A 24,644-nucleotide genomic window follows, 5' to 3' on the forward strand; every position below is an offset into this window, starting at 1 on the left:
AAAGTGGCCTAAAGCAAATGACTTTTCAAATAAAAGCGCGGATCAGTACTCAGGATAACCATTTCCAACAGTAAAAATGAACAAATTAAACAGGTAGTGATACAAAAACAGAAAAATATCAAGTTGTGAAACATCTTACAAACATACGAATCAGGAGTAGGATTAGGGCACTCAGCCCCTTCAGCCTGCACTCAAGATACAATTGATGGGAGTTCTAGAGGCTCAAGATCTTCAGAAAAAATTTCCTTCACTCTAGATATTCCAACATGAGGAAATATCCTCACTATCTCCACTGTCAATAACCCTCTGTGTCTTTAAGATTTTATTCAAGTCATCTCTTACTCTTCAAGTAGTGGATACAAACCAAACCTGTCCAGCTTTTCTTTGTAAGATAACTGACCCATTCCTGATATTAGTTCAGCAAACCTTTTTGAACTGCTTCTAACACATTGACATCTTTCTTTAAATAGACATTTTCTCAAATAAAGCATCTTCTCCCATTTTCATTGATTCATTTATTTTTATTGCAAATGTTTTAATGTATAAAGTGATAAAGTGATCCAAATATTTCAGGTGAATAAAACAAGGCATAACTTGAAAATTGCAGACATAATATTTGATGTACTAGCATAAAGACAGGAGCTGGATCTAGTTGGACAGATTCTGCCAGCTTAGTTAATACCTTGATTATTTTCATCCTTTAACTAGTTGCATGTTCAATATCAGTAGTTAAATCATTTATAGCCCTAAATCTCAAGTGCAAAACGCCACCATTCGGTCTCCGTTTCACCAACACTCAGTCTTGCTCCCTCAGTGTGGCTTTGAAGAGCCGCCCCATTACCTTGTGAACCCCCAGGACAGGGAATGCCAGAAGAATTACTAGTGAGAGAGATAAAAATGGAGTTCACCCGGTCACAACCAACTGTTAGCTAAACAAAAGGCAGGATTTTGAAGGTCAGTCATGAGGTGGACCTTGTATCTTTAAAAAAATCCGAATACCAAACAATGCAAGATTGCAGACACAAAAAGAGGAATAGGCATTACAATAAGATGAGCATCAAATCACTCAGTAAACTTGTACACAGAGCCTGCTCTTGACAATTCAGAGTTGTATTTTGTGCTAAAATAATTTATCCAATAATTTGAACTAAGCAATGTAAAAATTAAAATCATCAGAATTTTAATTGAGAGCAGTCAGTATAAAAATATGATTCAAGTTCAAAGCCCCTGCAACATGCAATAATTATAACAATTTCAGTGTAGCCACAGCACTTACTATCACAGAATATTTTTACTGTAATTCAGTCATTTACAGAGCTCTGGGTATAGCTGCTTGTATATAACTAAACTGGAGATTTTCCACAAAAACATTAAAGCAGTTGATTAAATGCACAGTACGTATTATTCCATTTCAATCCAATTTAAGCTAATGTTAAAATATTTTATCAAATTTCTATAATACATTAATTTTTCAGAAGTAATGTCTATATTAACACATACATACGCAATATCCCATGCACAAATATTTAGACATATTCAGGGGTGGAGGGAACTGTGAAATGAAAAGCCCACGATTGTCTATTAAATATGGGTGTTATCAATTAACTAGCCCTGGCACCTGTAAGTGGCATGCATCTTTATAATATCCCTCTTCTAACTAATACCCTCCTCCTGCAGCAGACCGATGATGAAGCTGACTTAATTTACATCCAATCAAAAAATTCACCCATTTTTCCAATGGCTCTGAAAGTATCAGTTCTCAATTGCTTCTGTCTGCAACTAACTCAAGAGGTGAGATGAAGTGATTAGGCATCTTATAAAAGACACCTGCCAGCAGATGATGATCTTACGGGAAGTGCAACAACAGGGTGCAGGGTGTGTGTGTGTGTGTGTGTGTGTGTGTGTGTGTGTGTGTGTGCGCGCACGCCCTGTTCTTGCGCTTCTTGTGGGGCAGAGGTCAGCCAATCATTGCCTCAAAATCAAATAAGCATTTTGTTAAAGCTAAAGCACAAAAATCTGAAAATCCAACAATGTCATTTCTGAGGGAGCTGGAGAGAGGTTAACCAACAGTTGGAACCTTGTCCCGAGCAGCATTCCTTTTTTAAGAATGAATATCTTATTGTACAACACATTATATAATATTTACACAAAATGTCTGCAAGCAACTAAAATTGATTATAATGCCTTATTGCATTAGTTTATAAATCTACTGCTTTGATTATTAAAAAGATACGTAATTAAAACTTAAAAAGGATTGAAATATCTGCATTGGTGCTCCCTATCTCAATACAAACACTCCTACTGCACCAGGGCTCACGCCATGAACGGAGTGTCACTATGAGAGTGCTAGCAGCTGACATATTCCAATTACTTGCCAATATTAGCAGCAGACAATGCATTCCATCACCTGCATTGAGTTCTGGGTCTTTCTGCAACTCTTGGAGAAATTAATGGATATAGATAACACTCCCTTTAATTCTTCAATTTGTTACAAAACATTTTGTGTGATTTCATTGTCAATAATGTTAGGTACTTCTCTGCCTAAGTTGTTGTTGCTGCTAGCTAAATATAAATGCTTTGAAAACTCTAATAAACTTAGGTTGCAGAAAGTAACATCTTCACACCGTAGTGTGTATTGGCGCTTTGGGGTAGAAACACAGAACATTGAGCTAACACTCAGTTACTTGTGCATCTATGCAATTTTCCCTCCCATGCATCTCAAATAGTTTTCTTTACAAATAAGGCATAAATCTAAAACAACTTGAATGTTCAGAAACACCTCATAATTTATAATGTTTTGCTGCAATTGGCCAATTCCATTTAAAATAATGAAAGACCAAATAAAAATAAAACAATTTTAGTGCAACAATATGCTTAAAGTGAATAAGTTCAACCATAAAAGTCAGGTAACCAGATCACATTTCTCAACGATATTCAAATATCTCAGTAAAATGATTAATCCCTGAAATGACTGGTTTGGAGCCTAAAATGAGCGACTGTGAGAAATGTCGCAGGAGCTAGTTCTGGATTCAAAGTTAGTTCAGTGATAGCAGGATTCTGCAACCATTTCAAAGCTGACATAAGGCAGTAAAAGTGATCAACTTCCATCAGGTGAAGGCTCTACAGCACAAAGTGAATCACTGACTTCCCATTGCCAGGCAGGAGTTCTAGTAATGGGAGAATTCAGCAACTCAGCTATTAGAAACTTCTTCTTTATCCCTTTCAGACTGAGCCGCAACCACAAGGCAACTGCTGAGGTGGAGGGAGTGGGGTGAAGAGAAATAAAGTCAAGTTAGTTGCAATAAATTTTCAGAACTGAAAACACAGATGCACAATGATCTACTCCAGTCAGTCAATGCACTGAGTGATAACTGCATTGAATTTACATCTTAAATATAAATGCAAAGTATCATGCAGATTGATTTGATGCTGGAGAATGGGATAAATCCTCAGTGACACTGACAAGCTTACAGTTTATTTACACATGGAAGGAGCAGCAAGAGAAAAGGGAAGGTCTGTGATACAGTGCAGGGCAGTGGAGATTAAACAACAAAAGGTTCCATGGTGAAAAAACCAAAGAGACAAAAAGAAACAAAACGTGTTCAAATGAGATGCCAATGACTACATTTCAGCTGTTTGGATGGAAATGACAAGACCAAACCAGCAAAGGAAAAACACACGCAACAAGATGGAGGCAGAGTTTACAGTCTGAAATGGTGCAGCTATTTGATGGTGGCCATCATGCTGTAACGGACAAAAATGGCAGAGAATGAAATGGTTGAATATGGAGGTTGGTGGGATGGAAGATGAGACAAGGGAATCTTATTATGATTCTAGAAGGTGGAGGAAGGGGCAAGAGAGAAGTGCTTGCAATAGCTCAGACAAGGTAAAGGGATTGCAAACCATGCCTGCGGGCAATCTTCATTTAGCTGAGATAACAGGAACTAAATTTGGAAGTGGTAGAATGAATGGTTGCACCATCTGAATAGAAGTGGAGGAGACAGAGCAACTGGGACAATGGAATGGAGTCCTTATAGGAAGCTGGGTGTAAGGAACTGTAGTGAAGGCAGCTGTGGGATTCTAATAATTCTAATGTCAGCTAATCCCCAGAAATGAAGATAGTGAAGTCCAGGAAAGGAAGGCAAAAGTCAGAAATAGGTCATGTGAAGATGAGAAAAGGGTGTAAATTGGAAACAAGGTCAATGAAACTTTCCAGTTCAAGGTGAGAGCACTGCTGAACACATTAAAATCCTTCCTCTGCTGTTTGGCATTCAAAATGTGGCTATGCCAGCATTGGACTGTGGTAAACACAGGGACTGTAACCTGGTGTTGTGGGACTTCTTACTGTGGCATTCAACACAGAGATCAAAGAACTATGGCCATGCTGACAGTAACATCAGTTCCAATTATCAAACAGCAATTTGGCAGACTCATCAACCTCTCTCTTCTCTTTCTAAAAACAGTATCACAACACTGTTGCTCGTGTTTCAAGAAAGGCCCAGATCCTCTCTTAGCCTAAAGTCTCCTTTCCTCGCATCATCTCCAGTTTAGCTGCTAGAGTTTCATTAGAGTGTCCCACTGCTCTGCAGAATTTTTTAAAAAATTAAATGTCACAGTGACCCAGTTGAAAATGTAGATGTTGAGCAACTGAGCAGTATAGTGACAGATAAAGAGGGGCTAAAAAGGCTGGCAGCACTCCAAGTAGAGAAGTTGCCAGGCCAGGTTGGGATGCATCCTATATTGCCGAGAGGGGTAAGGAAGCAAATTGCAGAGCTGTTGACAGAAATTCTCCAGGTTTCTCCGGACACAGGATTAGTTCTGGGGGACTGGGAGATTGCAAATGTGATGCTGTTGTTTAGGAAAGGAGTAAAGGATAGCCCAGGAAACCACAGACCTGTCAGCTTGACATCAATACTGAGAAAACTGATGGAAGCCATAATTCAGGATTAGATAATTGCAGTTAGTTAAAAAATTGGTTAATATGAAACAATCAACATGATTTTGTCAAAGGCAAGTCATGCAAGACAAATTTAATTGAGTTCTTTGTTGAGTTGACACAGGCAGTGAATGAAGGGAGTGCCATGGATGTTGTATATTTGGACTTTCAGAAAGTGGTAGATACAGTGCACTGTGGCAGGTTGGTTAACAAAGGGACTGATGGCTCCTTGGCAGCAAAGATTAGAAGTAGGCTCAGGGATAGGAAACAAAGGGTAGGTATAGATGGGCATTTCTTGGACTGGTGATGAGTTGAAAATGGTGTTTGTCCAGGGACCAGCGTTGGGACCTTTGCTTTTTCTGATTTAAATTAATCATTTAGAGATGGGCTTTGAGGTCAAAATCTCTAAATTTGCAGATGATATTAATCTAGGGAGAATAATGAATTGTGAAGATGATGTGGAGAGATTTTAGAAGGGTGTGGACAAGTTGGCCAAATGGGCAGACACCTAGCAGATGAATTTCAATACAGCGAAACTTGAGGTAATACATTTTGGCAGAAGAAACATGGGGAAACAATCCAGGCTCAATGATGCAACTTTGAGGGGAGTACATGGTCAGGCACATTGAAACAGTTGTTGAGAAGATTTATAGGATCCTTAGGTTTATAAATAGAGGCATAGGGTATAAAAGCAAGGAAGTGATGTTACACCTCTACAAGTCATTGGTCAGAACACATTTGGAGTATTGTGTTGAGTTCTGAGTACTTTATTTAAGGAAGGATATTAAGGAAAGATACTCAAGTGAGTGCAAAGGAGACTTACTAGAATGATACCATGAATGAAGATCTTAGGAAAGATTAGAGAAATTTGGCTTATTCTCCTTGGAACAGAGAAGATTAAGAGGTGACCTTATTGAGGTGTTCAAAATTATGAACAATTTCTACAGGGTAAAGGAGGTTATTCTGTTTCCATTAGTTGGTATGCCAGTGACTAGAGGTCACAATTTCAAGATGGTCAGCAACAGAGCTAGGAGTGGATTGTGGAGAAACTTCTGAGTATTTTTAAAATTTGGAATGTACTGTCAGGGAGAGTGCTGGAGGCGGATTCCACAGCAGGCTCAAAAGAGAGCTGGATACATATTTGAAAGTGATAAATTTACAGAGAGAGAGTTGGAGAATGAGACTAGCTGGGTAGTTCTTTCGTGAGCTGGTGCAGACATGGGCCAAATGGCTTCCTTCTGTGTTGGTAAACTCTAATTTGTTCACAAAGATTTTGAGTAGCTTTATTTTTCATGCTGAGGTTAAAAAGTGTAAAGTAGAAAATAGGCCATACACCATAACAGGGGAAAAGTTAAGATTGTACCTGATATAACGTTTGAATCATTCCAATTTAACTTCTACAGCTAATTGTAACAAAGCATTACAACAAAGAAGGCATACCCATCAATGCCAGCTCAACATTCAAAGTTTAAAGTTTATTTGTTGTCACACATAGGCTTACATTAACACTGCAATGAAGTTACTGTGAAAATCCCCTAGTTGTCACACTCTGGCACCTGTTAGGGTACACCGAGGGAAAATTTAGCATGGCCAATGCACCTAACCAGCACATCTTTCATCCCTGGTAGTGGGACAGCAGTGCTAACCACTGTGCCACCATGCTGCTTTGGACTGTAGAGGGAAACCAGAGCACCCAGAGGAAGCCCACACAGACACAGGGAAAACATGCAAACTCCACACAGGCAGTCACCCAAGGCTGGAATTGAACCCTAGTCCCTGGTGCTGTGAGGCAGCAGTGCTAATCACTGAGCCACTTTATGGTTCTCCCTCCATTTATTTATTGGCATCGCACCTCAGGCTTTGGATCGATTCAGTGTACATTCACCAGAATAATGGGACTAAGAGGGGGTTAAGTTGAGGACAGGTTGCATAAACATGATTTGTATCCCTCTGAGTACAGAAGACTGATAGCTGATCTGATCAAGCTGCTCAAAACAATAGCAATTTAATAATGGAGAAACTATTTGCTCCAGTGAAGGAATTCAGAACAAGGGGAAATAATCTTAAAATGAGAGCCAGGGCAAAATTCGGAAGCAGTTCCTTCAACTAAAGAGTAATGGAAATCTGGTACCACAACCCCAACATCCTTGTCAAAAAGGTATGGGTATGGAAATTCAATAGTGATTTCAAGTCTGGGATCAGTAGATTTTGGTGGCCAAGGACATAAAGGAATGTGGTTCAAAGGCAAGAAAATGGTACAGATATAGAGTGCCGGAACAAACACCAGGGACTGAAGTACCAGCTGCTACAATCTACAAAAGGGTTAACATATATGGCAGCTTTTTATATCAACTTAAAACACAAGTTATTGCAACATTTGTTTAAAGTCTTGTTGGGTTTTCAATATGAACCTGAGGCATAAGCTTACAAGATAAAGGTATTTCTAGTCAGGGCTGCGGACCACAACAAGTAATGGCAGTTTGCACAACCTGACATAACACAACCGACCACGGTTGGTCTACTGTGAGATTCTTATCAGAACTTTTTAGAGCTGATATATTGGCCACAACAGTTTCATCAACAGGTGTGAAGCTGCCACATGGAAACTCTTTGTTCTGTATTAAGAATGGTTGCAACATAATCAGTGTGTTTAGATGCAGCTTTGACATTTTGGGAAACATGCTCGTTCCAAGGAAGGAGAAAAAAAGAACAAAACTAACAATCACCAGATCAGAAGCTCTTTGCATTTCTGTACACTTTTCTTTAGTTTTGTTTTCTCTTACTTCTTTAGTTGCCTATGGCTGCTTTTTTTGGCAAGTACACTTCTTTCCCTTTTGACATGTATTGTAGGCCTGCAACAACCAACTTCTGTAAATTTGTATTTTTGCATTTTATTTCTGTTTTGCTCTCGATTTTAAGTTTGTATTAAATATTTGCAAAGTTACTTTATAGATTTCGATTTAAAACTAAACATTATTGTGCTTTGATCAAGTTAAGTCATTAATCAATGGTAAACAGTGATATTAACCTTCATTTTTTTTCAAGATCACCTTTTTCATACTGACCATACTGATATTTTGTCTATATCACTGTTTTCCCTTCTCAACCTAGATTTAGTAAACTAAAAGTTGGCTTTGTTTAACTAAGTCATTTTCCTTGAAGTCAGGACAATGAATAGTTTGAGTGTGGGGTGGTCAAACATGGTGAGAAATAAAAAGATACAGTTTGATTGACGGCAGATGGGAGACACCCATCAAATGATGCATGAGCTCCTTGAATATTTCAGAGTCTGCAAAACCTTGCAGTGTCTCTGTGGTGAATTTGATAAGGGCTCATATTCAAGTCTGAGTAAAGCCTCAAAAGGCTGGAATGGAGCCAGGAGTTGGACTTAAAAGGCCACAGTATTTAAAATTTGGGGTTGTCATCGGTGTGGATTATTCAACTACTCAAGAATACAGGAGGCCAATAGCCTGTCAACCGATTGGCTGACAGGAGTGTCCACCCCATGTAAGATTATTCAGATTGGGTGATATATGAACAAAAGGAAATATCACCATCTTGGGAGCTCTTGTAAAGAGACCAATTTGGGGTTAATTTGTAATGTATGTACTTATATACTATATTACAAATACATACATGTAAAGTTGTCTTTTGTCATTTTTCTTTAATTAATAATTATCTAATAAAGTTGGTTGTTTTCATACATTAGTTGGTATAGTCTCTCTCATTCCTGCTTACCCAGAGTATGGCCCCGAACCAAAATGAGACTCTGCAAGGGCCTCGCGCCCCTTCACTGTGAGTCTGATTATCCCAATTTATATGAAAATTAAAATCCCCTTATCCTATTAAAACTATTTTGCATTTATTGCATGCTTGCTTAGCCATAGCATTTATACAACTATTACTGCAGAGCTACTACAAGGGGTGCTATTCATGACTCCTGCTGCAACTGTAAATCATATTTCTTAAATCTATCTGTAAAACCTCCACTATCTGTTTATCTTTCATTACATCCTTTCATCATTAAAACTACTTCTCTTCATTTTTACATCTTTCCTGTAGATCTTGAAACCTGGTGGGGATATAGTTCCCAGTCCTGACTGTCTTGTAGTCATGCCACCATAGCAGCTACCATGTCAGGCCCTCCAAGTTGAACTTGTACCTGTACCTGGCAATTTATTCAAATATTTTGTACAAAGAAAACTTAACTGGACTAGACAGTCCCAGCTTCCTTAGCTCTAATGTTTCTATTTCTCTCTCCTGCTTTAATTACTTTACATCATCCAGTTTCCCTTTATTTGTGGTGTCTAAAATACAATTTCTGACTGTTCATCTATGCTCTACCCTTTTGTTTGTTTTCAAGCTATTATTTAAACTGCTGCTTCTATCCAAGTTTTCCCTTCCACCTACTAGCTTAAACTGTCACCTTTCTGGTCATCCTTTCTGCTAAGTTCAGGTTCCAGCCTGGCTTAGTTATAGACCATTGTAACAGTACAATTTGGTATTAGAAGTCCATCTGTATCGTCTCAGCCTCTTGTCTTGAACATCATACATTCAATAGAGCAGGAAGAATACCATATGTAACTAAAATCAGTGGAGAAGAAACAGAGTAAGCATGTTGAAACGGACAGAGAATATTGCACGGGCCAGAGAAAGAGGGGATGAATTAAAGTGCACTTAATAATAGCTTTTATCTTTTTGTGTAACTGTGAAACCATGCTGCCAGTCAGTACTCTCACTCACGTGGCTGGACTTGAAGAGTGCCATTTTCCTTACCTATTAATGCTTCTGACTGCCAGCATCATCTTCCTCATCAGAATCTACAAATTAAACACACACAATTGTCAACCTCCTGATAATTTCTCAATCCTCAGAAAAAAAGGATACAAATTATGTCTATTTTCAAAAGATACATCTCATCAACACTGGTAACTATTTTCCTGATTTGAAAATGATAAATAAACACAGAACACCGTTGGAAGGCTGCACAAGAGACAATACTGTCATTTTCAGACAGCTCTGCTTCTATGACTATCTGCAAATTACAACGCAGAAATATGTTATTCAGCTAACCAGTTCTTTGGGGTGTTAAATTTCATAGAAGCATTCTAATTCCACTTATCTGCTCAATCCCCATTTTCCTTCAAACACCTCTCTAACCTATTCTTAAATGTTGACACAGTTGTGTTTCAATCAGCAAGTTGAGTCGGGATCCTACAGCCCCACAATCTCCAAATAGTTTCTCCTACCCTTCTCCTAAATCTCTTATGTCAATGGACCCTCATTTTACTACTGGAAACAACCTGTTATCATCAATTCTGTCCCAACTTCTCTGAATTGGAGGGAGGACTCCAAAGGAGAGAGTGTTTGTGTAAAGAACATAAAAAAAAATTGCAGGAAATACTTAGGTCAGGCAGCAGCTGTGAAGAGAAACAGAGCTAATGATTTAGGTCGAAATGATCTTTCTTCAGTACAGATTATCTCAATCTTAGCATTTGTGCTATTTCAGATTTCCATGATCCGCAGAACTCTACTTTTGTTAAGAGTAGACAGATTCCCATCCAAAGCTAGAGCTCCCTTAAACGAAACAGCAAAAGCGGGGTTTGAAGAAGCATCAGTTCGTAATTGACCAGAGAACCAAACTAAGTACAGAAAGTACAGAGGTCAACCAAAAAAAAGGAAATGAGGGGCAAAGGGAATATGAAAATTTAATTTCAAGTAATAAGACCCAAAAGTATTTTCTCACACTTAAATAGTAAATGTGTAATCACAGGGCTGTATACGGACCACAAAAAAAGTCTACTTGAAGAATTAACAGCTATAGTCAAAGTATGAGTTTTGCATTCGTCTTCACTGAGGAGGAGCAGGACGCTGTCAATGTAGCATTAAAGGAGAAGATGGCAGCAATATTAAATCAGATAAAATAAAGGAGGTACTTAAAGATTAGTGGTACTCAACTAGTATAGATAGGAGGCATCTTAGGTACTGAGGGAGGAAAGGGGTTGTGGGGGCTCTGGCCACAATCTCCCAGTGCTCCTTAAAACAGTGGAGTGTTGAAAGAGCATTGGAGATTGCAACTGCTAATCCTCTGTTCAAGAAAGGAGGGGCAATTAAACCCCAATACCAACACAACAGTCAACCTAATATTGGTGGTGGGAAAACACGGAAACACAAAATAAGTTGGTATTTGAAAAACATGGGCTAATGAATGAAATGAACTGAAATGGAATGGATTTGTTAAAGGCAAATCATGTTTACCTAACTTCACAAAACTCTTTGAATTACAGAGAGTTAACGAGGAGGAGGACATTTGATGTTGAATGAATTTCAGAAGATGTTTAATAAAGAACTACAAAATAGGCCTGCTGGAAAAATTGAAGTCCGTGGAACCAAAGGAACAATGGCAGCTGAGAAACAGAAAGCAGAGATATTGGTTACTGGTTTTTTTTTAGCTGGATGGAAACAAACATACATGGCCCCCGGGAGTCAATGCCAGGATCTTGTGATATAGTTGAACAACATGGACGTGGCTGTATAGGACATAATTTCAAAGTATGCCAATGATACAAAACTTGGAATTGAGGAAAGTAACTTGGAATTGAGGAAAGTAACAACAGATTTTAGGATTCAGACAGGCTGGTGAAATGGACAGATGACATTTAACAGGGGTGTGCAATGATGTAGTTAGATTCGAAGAATGAGGACAGACAATATAAACTAAAAGGTACAATTTTAGAAGGATTGTAAAAATAGAACCTTCATGGTGGCATGCATAAATAAACTTTGAAGGTGGCAGGATAAGTTGAAAAGGCGGTTAACAAGGCACACAGGATCCTTGGCTTAAAACATTGGTAGGGGCCACACTATTGTAACATGGACAGTTCTGGGAGAGCTACACTTTAGGAAGGATGCCAAGCTTTAGGAAGGGTGCAGAGGGGATTTACCAGAATGGCATTGCTGATGATTCAGTTATATAGACAAACTAAAGAAGATGAATTTGTTCTCCTTTGAACAGAGGTGTTTAAAATAATGAAGGATTTTGATAGTGTAAATAAGGAATAATAGTTTTCAGCAGCAAAAGGACAGGAACCAGAGAATATAAGAACAAAAAACTACAGCATGGGAACAGGCCCTTCGGCCTTCCAAGCCTGAACCGACCATGCTGCCCGACTTAACTAAAACCCCCTACTCTTCCAGGGACCATATCCCTCTATTCCCATCCTATTCATGTATTTGTCAAGCTGCCCCTTAAAAGTCACCATCATATCTGCTTCCACTACCTCCAGGCACCCATCACCCTCTGTGTAAAAAAAAAAGTGCCTCGTACATCTCCTTTAAACCTTGCTCCTCGGACCTTAGACTTATCAGGAATGGTTTAAACTAATGGGGGGAGGTGGCTGGGAGAGAGTCGGGTGAAAGGAAAATGATCAGGAAGAAGGAGGTTCTGAGGGACACTCGTGGGTTGAACTGTGTCTGTTTCAATGCTAGGAGTGTGGCAGGGAAAACGGATGAGCTTAGGGCCTTGATGTTTGTGAGGCAGTTAGATGTGGTGGCTGTAACGGAGACGTGGTTACGGGAGGGGCAGGACTGGCAGCTGAATGTTCCTGGGTACAAGTGTTTTAGGTGTGACAGAGGAGGGTTGAAGAGAGGTGGAGGGGTGGCACTGTTAGAACATAGAACATAGAACATTACAGCGCAGAACAGGCCCTTCGGCCCACGATGTTGCGCCGACCAGTTAAAAAAAAAACACAACAATGACCCACTAACCTAAACCAATCCCTTTTCGTCCATAAACCTGTCCACAGACCTCTTAAACGCCCCCAAACTAGGCGCATTTACAACTGCAGCAGGCAGGGCATTCCAATCCCTCACCACCCTCTGGGTAAAGAACCTACCCCTGACATCTGTCCTATAACTACCCCCCCTTAGTTTAAAGCCATGCCCCCTCGTGCTAGATTTTTCCATCAGAGGAAAAAGGCTATCACTATCCACCTATCTAAACCTCTAATCATCTTATATGCTTCAATAAGATCCCCTCTTAGCCGCCTTCTTTCCAGCGAAAACAACCCCAAATCCCTCAGCCTCTCCTCATAGGATCTCCCCTCCATACCAGGCAACATCCTGGTAAACCTCCTCTGCACCCTCTCCAAAGCCTCCACATCCTTCCTGTAATGTGGGGACCAGAACTGCACACAATACTCCAAGTGCGGCCGCACCAGAGTTGTGTACAGTTGCAACATAACGCTACGACTCCTAAATTCAATCCCCCTACCAATAAACGCCAAGACACTGTATGCCTTCTTAACAACCTTATCTACTTGATTCCCAACTTTCAGGGATCTATGTACACATACACCTAGATCCCTCTGCTCCTCCACACTATTCAAAGTCTTCCCGTTAGCCCTATACTCAACACATCTGTTATTCCTACCAAAGTGAATTACCTCACATTTCTCTGCATTTTTCTTTTAGTAAAGGAAAACATCACAGTAGTGCAGAGGGAGGATGATAGGGAAGAGACAGGGATTGAGTCACTGTGGGTGGAGTTGAGGAATAAAAAGGGAGAGATCACATTGCTAGGGGTGTACTATAGGCCACCCAACAGCCCGAGGTCGGTGGAGGAAGGCATTTGTAGGGGCATCTCAGACAGGTGCAGGAAGAACAGAGTGGTAGTAGTGGGTGACTTTAATCTTCCAGGAGTGAATTGGAGGGAGAGGAGTTTGTGAAATGTGTTTTGGAAGGGTCGCTGGAGCAGTATGTAACTAGCCTGACTAGGGGAGAGGCTATACTTGATTTAGTGTTGGGTAATGAGCCGGGGCAGGTGGGTGAGGTAGAGGTAGGCGAACATGTGGCTAACAGTGACCACAAGTCCGTCTACTTTAGGATAAAAATGGAAAGGGACGAGTGCCGGCCGAATGGGAGTGTGCTGAACTGGGGAAAGGCGAGCTATAGCAGAATTAGGAGGGAGCTGCAGGACACTGATTGGGAGGGACTGTTAGCTGGAAAGTCCACGGTTGGCAAGTGGGAAGCTTTTAAGGGCAAAATGAAATGGTTGCAGGGGAGGTATGTTCCGGTTAAGCGGAAGGATGGGAAAGGTAGGATTAGAGAGCCGTGGATTACAGGGGGTATTGAAGACTTGGTCAGGAAGAAGAGGGAGGTGTATGTTAGGTCAAAACGACTGGGTACGGAGAGTGCGCTGGGGGAATATAGAGAGAGTAGGAGGGAGCTAAAAAGGGGAATTAGAAGGGCGAAGAGAGGGCATGAAATGGCTTTGGCTGGTAGGATTAAGGAAAATCCAAAGGCATTTTATTCCTATATTAGAGGCAAGAGAGTAGTTAGAGGGAAAATTGGTCCTCTTAGGGACAAGAGTGGAGATTTATGTATTGAGTCAGAGGGAATGGGGGAGCTCCTGAATGAATACTTTGCGTCGGTATTCACGAAGGAGAGGGGTTCGGAATCGTGCGGTCTCTTGGAGGGAGCGGAGGATCAGTTGCAGGAAATATCTATTACGAGGGAGGAAGTGCTAGGGCTTTTAGGTAGCGTAAGGACGGATAAAGCTCCGGGGCCTGATGGTATTTATCCCAGGCTGCTTAGGGAGGTGAAAGATGAAATTGCTGGGCCTCTGGCGCAAATCTTTGTCTCTTCTTTGGACACAGGTGAGGTCCCAGAGGACTGGAGGGTAGCTAATGTGGTACCGCTGTTCAAAAAAGGTAGTAGAGATAACCCTGGAAATTATAGACCAGTGAGTTTGACATCGGTGGTAGGGAAATTAATGGAAAAAATACTTAGGGGTAGGACGTATGAGCATTTGGAGCGTTGCGATCTGATTAGGGATACGCAACATGGCTTTGTTAGAGGGAGGTCTTGCCTTACGAATCTGGTGGAATTCTTTGAGGAGGTGACAAAAACGGTTGATGATGGGAGAGCCGTTGATGTCATCTATATGGATTTCAGTAAAGCGTTTGACAAAGTCCCTCATGGTAGGCTGGTAGAAAAGGTTAAGGCGCATGGGATACAAGGCCAGGTAGCTAGGTGGATTGAGAACTGGCTGGGTAATAGGAGACAGAGGGTAGTTGTGGAGGGGACCTTGTCGGACTGGAGGCCAGTGACCAGTGGTGTGCCGCAGGGCTCAGTACTGGGACCTCTCCTCTTTGTAGTATACGTAAATGACTTGGAAGAGAGTGTAGGTGGTGTGATCAGCAAGTTTGCTGATGACACCAAGATGGCAGGGTTGGCGGGTACTGAACTGGATTGTCAGGTGATACAACAGGATATAGATAGGTTGGTGCATTGGGCAGATAGGTGGCAGATGGAATTTAATCCTGACAAATGCGAGGTGATGCATTTTGGAAGGAATAATGCAGAGAGGAGCTATGTGATAAAAGGTAGACAGATTAGGAGTATAGACATACAGAGGGACCTGGGAGTGCAGGTTCACAAATCCATGAAGGTTGCGTCACAAGTGGAGAAGGTTGTTAGGAAGGCGTATGGAATGTTAGCCTTTATAGGAAGGGGTATAGAGTATAAAAGCTGCCGTCTAATGCTTCAGTTGTACAGAACGTTGGTTAGACCGCATTTGGAGTACTGCGTCCAGTTCTGGTCACCTTACTACCGGAAGGACGTGGAGTCTCTGGAAAGGGTGCAGAGGAGGTTTACCAGGATGTTGCCTGGCATGGAGGGGCTGGGTTACGAGGAAAGGTTAGAGAAACTGGGACTTTTCTCCTTGGAAAGACGGAGATTGAGGGGGGACGTGATAGAGGTATATAAGATACTGAAGGGAATAGATAGAGTTAATAGTGAGAGACTGCTCCCTAGACTGGGCACAAACACGAAAGGTCATGATTTAAGGGTGAGGGGGGAGAGGTATAATTTGGAAGTGAGAGGAAGGTTCTTTACGCAGAGAGTTGTGGGGGTGTGGAACGCGCTACCGAGTAGGGTGGTGGAGGCAGGAACGTTGGACTCGTTTAAGGTTCAGTTAGATAAACACATGAGTGAAACGAGGATGGAGGGTTATGGTAGGGGCTATTAAATAAGGTTAGAACCTCGGGAGACACCGGAAAAGCAGGCTTGTAAGATTAACGTTTTTGTCTTTTTATTCCGCAGGTGGAGGTCCACCTCGTGTCAAACGAGGGGCATGCACACGGTGGGTCGTGCGTGGGCTGCTCTCGGAAGTTCCGGGAGTGGCCTAGTACTTCGTGTCGGTGTGTGTGCTTGATCCTGGACCGGTAGACGGGCGCCGCAACAGCTCGGTGACTAGCACTGCTAGCTGTGCAGATACATGGATTTGGGCCTGTGTCTGTGGGAGTTTGCGCATTCTCCCTGTGGTTGCGTGGGTTTCCTCCGGGCGCTCGGTTTCCTCCCACTCCCCAAAGCTGTGCTCTTAGGCTGATTGGTTTTACCAAATTGACACTATTCTCCCCTGAATCTGGCTAAGTTAGGGGTTCCATTCGTAGACATGCAGGGTAGAATAGGTGTAGGGTGATGTGGCGGCACGGGCTCGTTGGGCCGAAGGGCCTGTTTCCCATGCTGGGTTGTTCTTTGTGCCCCCTAGTAATTGATTCTTCCACCCTGGAAAAAAGCTTCGGACTATCCACTTTGTCCATGCCCCTCATAATCTTGCAGACTTCTATCAGGTCGCCCCTCAATCTTCATTGTTGTAGTGAGACCAAACCAAGTTTCTCCAACCTCTCCTCATAGCTAATGCTCTCCAAAGCAGGCAACATCCTGGTAAATCTTTTCTGTATCCTTTCCAAAGCCTCCACATCCTTCTGGTAGTGTGGCAACCAGAATTGAACACTATATTCCAAGTGTGGCCTAAGGTTCTATAAAGCTGCATCATGACTTGCCAATTTTTAAACTCAATGCCCTGACCGATGAAGGTAAGCATGCCGTAAGCCTTCTTGACTACCCTCTCCAGCTGTGTTACCACTTTGTGACCTGTGTACCTGTACACCCAGATCCTTCTGCCTATCAATACTCTGAAGGGTTTTGTCATTTACTGCATATTTCCTATCTGTATTAGACCTTCCAAAATGCATTACCTCACATTTGTCCGGGTTGAACTCCATCTACCATCTCTCTGCCCAAGTATCCAACTGATCTATAAGCTGCTGTATCCTGACGTCTTCATCACTATCTGCAAATCCACCAACCTTTATGACATCCGCAAACTTACTAATCAATCCAGTTACATTTTCCTTCAAATCATTTATATATATTACAAACAACAAAGGTCCCAGCACTGATCCCTGAGGAACACCACTAATCACAGCCCTCCATTCAAAAATGCACCCTTCCATTGCTACCCGCTGTCTTTTATGACCAAGCCAGTTTTGTATCCACTTTGTCAGTTCACCTCTGATCCCGTGCACCTTCACCTTCTGCACCAGTCTGCCATGAGGGACCTTGTCAAAGGCCTTACTGAAGTCCATGTAGACAACATCAACTGCCCTACCCTCAATCATCATCTTCACTTTCTCAAAAAACTCGATCAAGTTGGTGAGATACGACCTCCCCTTCACAAAACCATGATGCCTCTCAATAATATGGCCATTAATTTCCAAGTGGGAGTAAATTCTGTCCAATAATTGGAAGACTCCTCTCCAATAATTTCCCCACCACTGACGTAGAGCTCACCAGTCTGTAATTACCTGGATTATCCTCGCTACTCTTCTTAAACAAAAGAACAACATTGGTTATTCTCCAATCATCTAGGACCTTGTCTTGCTGCCAGTGAAGATATGAAGATTTTTCTCAAAGCCCCAGCAATTTCTTCCCTTGCCCCTCTCGCTATTCTGGGATATATCCTATCAGGCCCTGGAGATTTATCTACTGTTTCTCAAGACCCCCAACACCACCACCTTTTTGATCTCAACATGACTCAAACTATCTACACATCCTTCCCCAGACTCATCATGCACCAAGTCCTTCTGTTTGTGAATACTGATGCAAAATACTCATTTAATACCTCACCCATTTCCTCTGGGTCCACGCTTCAATTCCCTCCCCTGTCCTTGAGTGGGTCAATCCTCTCGCTCTTTATGTATAAAGTGCCTTGGGATTTTCCTTAATCCTGCTAGCCAATGACTTTTTGTGACTCCTTTTAGCCCTCCTTATTTCTTGTTTGAGTTTCTTTCTATTTTCCTTATATTCCACAAATGCTTTGTGTTCCCAGTTTTTCCCAAAACTGGCCTTGACAAATGCTTCATTTTTCTCCTTGACTAGGCTCACAATATCTCTCGTTATCCAAGGTTCCCAAAACTTGCAATACTTATCCTTTATCCATAAAGGAAAGTGTTGGTCCTGAATTCCTGTCGACTTACACTTAAGAGCCTCACATATGCCAGATGTTGATTTGCCCTCAAACATCTGCCCCCAATCTACTTTCTTCAGTCCCTGCCTAATATTGTTGCAATTTGCCTTCCCCCCAGTTTAGCACCTTAACTTGAGGACTACACTTACCTTTATCCATCAGTACCTTAAAGCTTATTGAATTGTAATAAGAACATAAGAAATAGGAGCAGGAGTAGGCCATCTAGCCCTTCAAGCCTGCCCAGCCATTCAATAAGATGATCTGAAGTGGACCAGTTCCACTTTCCCGCTCTCTCCCCATAACCCTTAATTCCCTTGTCTATCAAAAACCTATCTACCCATGACTTAAATATATTTAGCAAGGTAGCCGCCACCAATTCAACAGGCAGAGAATTCCAGAGATTCACCACCCTTTGAGTGAAGACGTTCCTCCTCAACTCCGATCTAAACTGCACCCCCCCCGCCCCTTTATCTTGAGGCTGTGCCCTCGAGTCCTGCTATCCTTTCTAAGCGGGAAGAATCTCTCTACCTCTACCCTATCCATCCCCTTCATTATCTTATACGTCTAAGATCTCCCCTCATCTTTCTAAACTCCAACGAGTACAGACCCAGTCTATTTAGTCTCTCTTCATAGTCCAACCCCCTCATCTCCAGTATCAGCCTAGAGAACCTCCTCTGCACTCCCTCCAAGGCCAATATATCCTTGCGTAAGTGCGGCAACCAAAACTGCACGCAGTACTCCAGTTGCGGCCTCACCAGTACCCTGTACAGTTGCAGCAAGACTTCCCTACTTTTATATTCTAACCCCCTCGCTATAAAGGCCAACATTCCATTCGCTTTCTTGATCACCTGCTGCACCTGCAGACTGGTTTTTGCGACTCATGCACAAGGACCCCCAGGTCCCTCTGCACCGTAGCATGCTGCAGCTTTTCGCCTTTTAAGTAATAATCCCTCCTATTATTTCTGCCAAAGTGGATAACTTCACACTTGCCAACATTATACTCCATCTGCCAGGTCCTCGCCCACCCGCTTAGCCTATCCAGATCCCTCCACGCAATTTGCTTTTCCACTCATCTTCGTGTCATCAGCAAATTTCGTCACCCTACATTCAGCCCCCTCCTCCAGATCGTCTATATAAATGGTAAATAATTGAGGCCCCAGCACCGATCCCTGCGGCACTCCACTAGTCACCAACCGCCAATCAGAATAGCACCCATTGATACCAACTCTCTGCTTCCTATTAGACAGCCAATCCTCTATCCAAGCTAGCACCTTACCCCCAACTCCATGCACCCTAACTTTCTGTAGCAACGTTTTGAGGCCGCTTATCAATCGCCTTTTGGAAATCTAAAAACACCACATCCACCGGTTCCCCTCTGTCTACCGCACTAGTCACATCCTCATAGAAATCCAATAAATTCGTCAAACACGACTTCCCCTTAACAAATCCATGCTGCGTCTGCTCTATCAAACCATCCTTTTCTAGGTGACTTGCTATTTCTTCTTTGATGACGGATTCAAGCATTTTTCCAACTACAGACGTTAAACTAACCGGCCTGTAATTCCCTGCCTTTTGTCTGCTACCTTTTTTAAACAGCGGCGTAACATTAGCCGTTTTCCAATCTTCTGGCACTTCCCCGGAATCCAGCGAATTTTGGTAAATAATTACTAAGGCATCCACTATCAGCTCCGCCATTTCTTTCAGAACTCTGGGAGGGGGGAATGGGTAATCACTGTTCCCAAATTGCCTCCCTACTGAAACGTCGATCACCTGGCTGGGCTCGTTCCCCAATACCAGGTCCTGTATGGCCCCTTTCCTTGCTGGATTAACTACATACCGGTTCAAGAAGCCCTCCTGGATGCTCCTTGAAACTTGCCCCATTCATGCCCCTAGCACTAAGTGAATCCCAGTCAATATTGGGGAAGTTAAAATCTCCCACAACAACCTTGCTACCTTTAGACCTTGCTAAAATTTACTAACATATCTATTCCTCGATCTACTGCTGGCAGTTGAGCAGCCTATAGTAAACCCCAACATTGTAACTACACCCATCCTATGCCTGAGCTCTACCCATATTGCATCGCTGTATGAGCGCTGTGAGGTATCCTCCCGAAGTACAGCTGTGGTATTCTCCTTAACCAGTAGTGTAACTCCCCCACCCCTTTTACATCCCGCTCTATCCTGCATAAAACATCTGCATTCTGGAATGTTAAGCTGCCAATCCTGTCCTTCCCTTACCAAGTCTCTGTAATAGCAACAACATCATAATTCCAAATACTAGTCCAAGCTCTAAGTTCATCTGCCTTACCTATTAGATTTAAGACGACATGAGGATTTTTTTTTTAATTTAAACACCGAGTCATTGTGATCTGGAATGCACTTTCTGAAAGTGTGGTGGAAGCATATTTAATAGTAACATTCAAAAGGCAATAGGATAACTAATTGAAAAAGAAACATTAGCATGCTGTTTGGGAAAGGGGGCAGAGAACTAATTAGAAAGTTCTTTCAAGTCACCAGCCCAGGTGTGATGAACCAAATGGCCTCCTCCTGTGCTGCAACATTCTAGGATTCTATCTCAAACTTCTGTTCAACCAAAGCAGTCCCAATTTAGATATTTTGTCATATTTGTAACTCCTAGCAGTATGCAGCAACTCGGTGAATCTGTGCAATATCCCACTTCCCCATCAGCTCAACATCTTCCTTATAGCGTGGAGCTCAAAACTGCATGCAGTGGTGTAACTGGAGTCTTACTGTACACCACAGCAAAGTGGGGGGAGGGGGTGTTAGGGTACAAAGGCAAAAGTTTGTGGAGGTTAAACTGTTTCATTTCACAGAAATTAAACAAAGATTTACCAAGCAGATTTTTTTAAATGTCAAACTCGGCAACCCCTTCAATTAGAGCCAGTCCATGTCATCATTATTTTTTGTTTTTTCCTTAAGAGGAAACATTTTTAAAGCTTTGTTATTTATAGCAATTTCTGAAGGAGAGATCACCCAAGATCAGTGAAGTGGTTGTTTCGTGGCTGAAAACAGTTAAACTTATTTACAACTAACACCTGCTCCAACTTAACCCAGGCAACATAGCCGAGAATCACACTATACGAGAAATACTCATTGTGGTTTAAGATCATGGCTCCAGAGATTCGGAAAACAGGCTCATGTAGCAGAAAAACAATCCCTCAATGGGCCAAGCTAAGTTTCAAGCCATCCTTCTAAAAAAAAAACTGAACAAGAGGAGATGTGGTGGAGAGATGGGGCTCCCATCATATCACACATGGCTCTATGAGGTGACAGCTGGAACTGACACAGCTCACACCCTCATGTTAAATTTGCAGCACAACAGCATCAGGGAGGGAGGAAATTGAACTATTTCCAAAAATCAACCGCATCAACTACATTTATTACAGCTTCACTGTGAAATGGTCCCTTGCAAGCTAGCCCACAGATATCAGCGTGGTTATAACAGCAATTGTACTTCTGGGAATCAACCTCAACTCAACCTCTTCTGTAGCGACTAGAACTGAACTTATATTTTAAAAAGAGGCTGAACAAAAGGCAGAAGTGCAGGCTGAAACTGATATATCACAAGTCAGCAAAATTCAGTAATCGTTTATGTCACGAGATTAAACCCAATTTTAGAACCATATTCTACAGCATAAGACAGTATATTCTGAACAGAGTAATAGCATCCAAAAACTATTCAGCAAGCATTTATTATCCAGGAATATGATGCAATAAATCAAACTGAAACAGAACAGTAAATGCTAGATAAACTCAGCAGGACTGGCATCATCTGTGGAGCAAGAAACACAATTAACGTTTTGTGTCTGTATGAAACTTCTACAGAATGGACTCGAAACTTACTCTGTTTCTCAGCTCATAGGTACAGACACAGTGATGACACTTACAGCAATAAAGGAAAAATGCCAAGCAGCACCACCCAGGTTCAACTGTTCAAATTGGTTTACTGGATGACTGGTCCCCATTCCATTTCAGAACACATTAAGAATATCATAATTTATGTAGGAAACAGTTAAAACAACCTGTATTTACATTATGTCTTTAACAAACAAAAACCCAGGTTACCATAGAGAGATGATCAGACAAAATGTCGGCTGAGGCTCAGACAGGGAGAGATGTCAGGCAAGTGGTCACAATGCTTGATGAAAGAGCTGGGTTAAGGAAGAGACAGGGGTCAGAAGACAGAGGTCTGAAGAGCAGGGCGGGGTAAGCAGAACCAGATGAAGAGTTGTTTGAATCTTGGAAAAATGAAATCTGAAATTGCTCACATCATCAGAAGGCCAGGGAGGCATTGGTTAAGAGTTTGGTTTTTGGTACAGGTAAGAAACAGCAATCAGTGATTTGGGGGAGGTACTTTCTTCCACCATTGTGGATGTAAGAGATGGGAAGTTGTTAGGAAGTTGCAGGTCTAGAGGGATAATAAAATGAAGAGGTTACAGTTGAGTATGTCAGTGATGAAGGCTTTGGGAGGAGGCAGGTTCCAGGAGATGCAGAGTTCCAGTGGCTCTCCCCAAGAACAAGTATAAGATGAGATCAATGTAAAATAGATGTTCAGGTTGGGAATGCATTGTAGCAAGCACTAGATTCAGAGATGTTCAAATGAGTTCAACAAACAACTGCATGGGTTATGCTGAGTCAGATTAAGGGGAAAAAAGAGGATGGATATGATGAGAGTACAAATTTAAGAGTGTGATTTATTTCAACATTGAGAAAATGCAGAGATCACTGCTAACGAGATGGATGCGTGCTCATGAAGAGCAAGAGAACATGCCCACTCAGCATCTGCAAAGTGTCTTGGGCAGCTGTTCATCATCTCATGGTTTCCGGTCCTATGCTGCAACCATGGTGAATGGCCAATTACTGGAGGCATGTGTCCAAAATATCAGTGGGATATTTGGGTGAAAGTGATCAGATCCACATAATTCTTCATGTGCTTTACACAATTCACACAAACAAGCAGGGTTGAGGGAAATTAACAGCTTATTATTCCATAAACAGATGCAATGAATGTCAGCATCATATGCCTAAATAAAGCTACCCTACAATCTCCATTCCAGAGTTACAATACTCACCAACAACAGATTCAGGAGGAGAATAAAATTGTCCATCAGAGAGGGGACCAGGATGAATGAGTGGTGCATGTTCTGATATATCAGATACTGTAAACACTCCTACAACAGGAAGAATGATAATTGTATTACAGACACTGGCAGAAGAAAATTAACGTCATTTAATTCAATTTATATCCCTAAAGCAACAGATTAAAGTTTGCAACTTGGTCGACTGATCTGACAGTATCACACACTCCAAATTTGTAAACCAGCCTATTACTGATTTGAAAAGCAATGCAGCAAAAGTGGAATGGACAGAGAATAGCTTGTGAACAAAACAAGGGATTAGGTTGATGTAATTGAAACAAGACTAACATTCAGTGTTATAAATCACCCTTCATCTGTACCATCTATATCCCTGGCTTGGTTAACAACTTAATCTGACAGCAGAACAAGGGGGGTAGAGTGTACAAACAAAAAGCAACTGCACTTACTGTTTTCATCCTTCAACTCTTGTGGCAACACCTTAAAATCCAGGAACCAGGTCTCGATCCAGGCCAGTATGAAGGATATGATTGGCAGTAAGTAAGCAAAGGCTGTACCTAGGACCAAGAGCTAAAGGAAAACAAGATCTGCTTAATAAGTTAAAGAATGTGATGGAGGACATAATGAAAGAAAAAAATCTTTTCTGGCTGGGCCAGCATTCATTGCCTATCCTGATTACCCTTCAGAACAAGTTTCACCATATGATGTAGGTACACCCACAGTGCTGTTAGTGAGGGAGTTCCAGGATTGCGACAGTGAAGGAACGGTGATATAGTTCCAAGTAAATATGGTCTAGCTTGGAGGACAATTTACAGGTGGTACCCCCATGCATCTGCCATCCTCATCATTGTAGGTGGTAGAAGTTGCAGGTTTGTGAAGTGGAATCAAAGGAACCTTGGTAAGTTATCGCAGTGCATTGTGTAGACAATACACACTGCTTCCTTTGAATGTCAGTGGTGGAAACAAGTGAATATTTAAGGTGTTTGATGGGGTGCGGATAGCAGCCTGCTTTGTCCTGGACAGTGTTGAGTTTTGAGTGTTGTTGGAGCTGCACTCATCTAAGCAAATGGAGAGTATTCCATCACACTCCTGACTTGTGTCTTGCAGATGGTAGACAGGTTGCGGGGTGGGGGTCCGTGCGCAGGGTGGTGGTCACTTACTTGGGTCAGAATTCCCAGGCTCTGACCTGATCTTGTAGCTACAGGATTTATATGACTGGTCCAGTTCAGTTTCTAGTTAATGGTGATACCTAAAACGTTAATCATAGGGGATTTGGTGA

General features: G+C 41.9%; 1 protein-coding gene across 4 annotated transcripts in view; it reads right to left on the bottom strand.

Moving 5' to 3' along the window:
• Positions 1-1,157: 1,157 nt before the first annotated feature.
• stard3nl (STARD3 N-terminal like) overlaps positions 1,158-24,644 on the bottom strand; it is a 34,558-nt gene continuing 11,071 nt past the window's right edge. For 3 of the 4 annotated variants that reach the window (XM_080193996.1, XM_080193997.1, XM_080193998.1), the window contains 4 exons: positions 23,815-23,935; positions 23,342-23,440; positions 9,713-9,756; positions 1,158-3,252 (listed from right to left, as the gene is read on the bottom strand). In XM_080193996.1, the coding sequence (XP_080050122.1) occupies positions 9,716-9,756; positions 23,342-23,440; positions 23,815-23,935 (261 nt within the window). In that variant the 3' untranslated portion in view covers positions 1,158-3,252; positions 9,713-9,715. The remainder of the gene's footprint in view (positions 3,253-9,712; positions 9,757-23,341; positions 23,441-23,814; positions 23,936-24,644) is intronic. The other variant, XM_080193999.1, reaches the window with a different exon arrangement.

The sequence above is a fragment of the Carcharhinus amblyrhynchos genome, chromosome 8 (assembly GCF_965287045.1).
Source record: "Carcharhinus amblyrhynchos chromosome 8, sCarAmb.v2.hapA, whole genome shotgun sequence".
Lineage (NCBI taxonomy): Eukaryota > Metazoa > Chordata > Chondrichthyes > Carcharhiniformes > Carcharhinidae > Carcharhinus > Carcharhinus amblyrhynchos.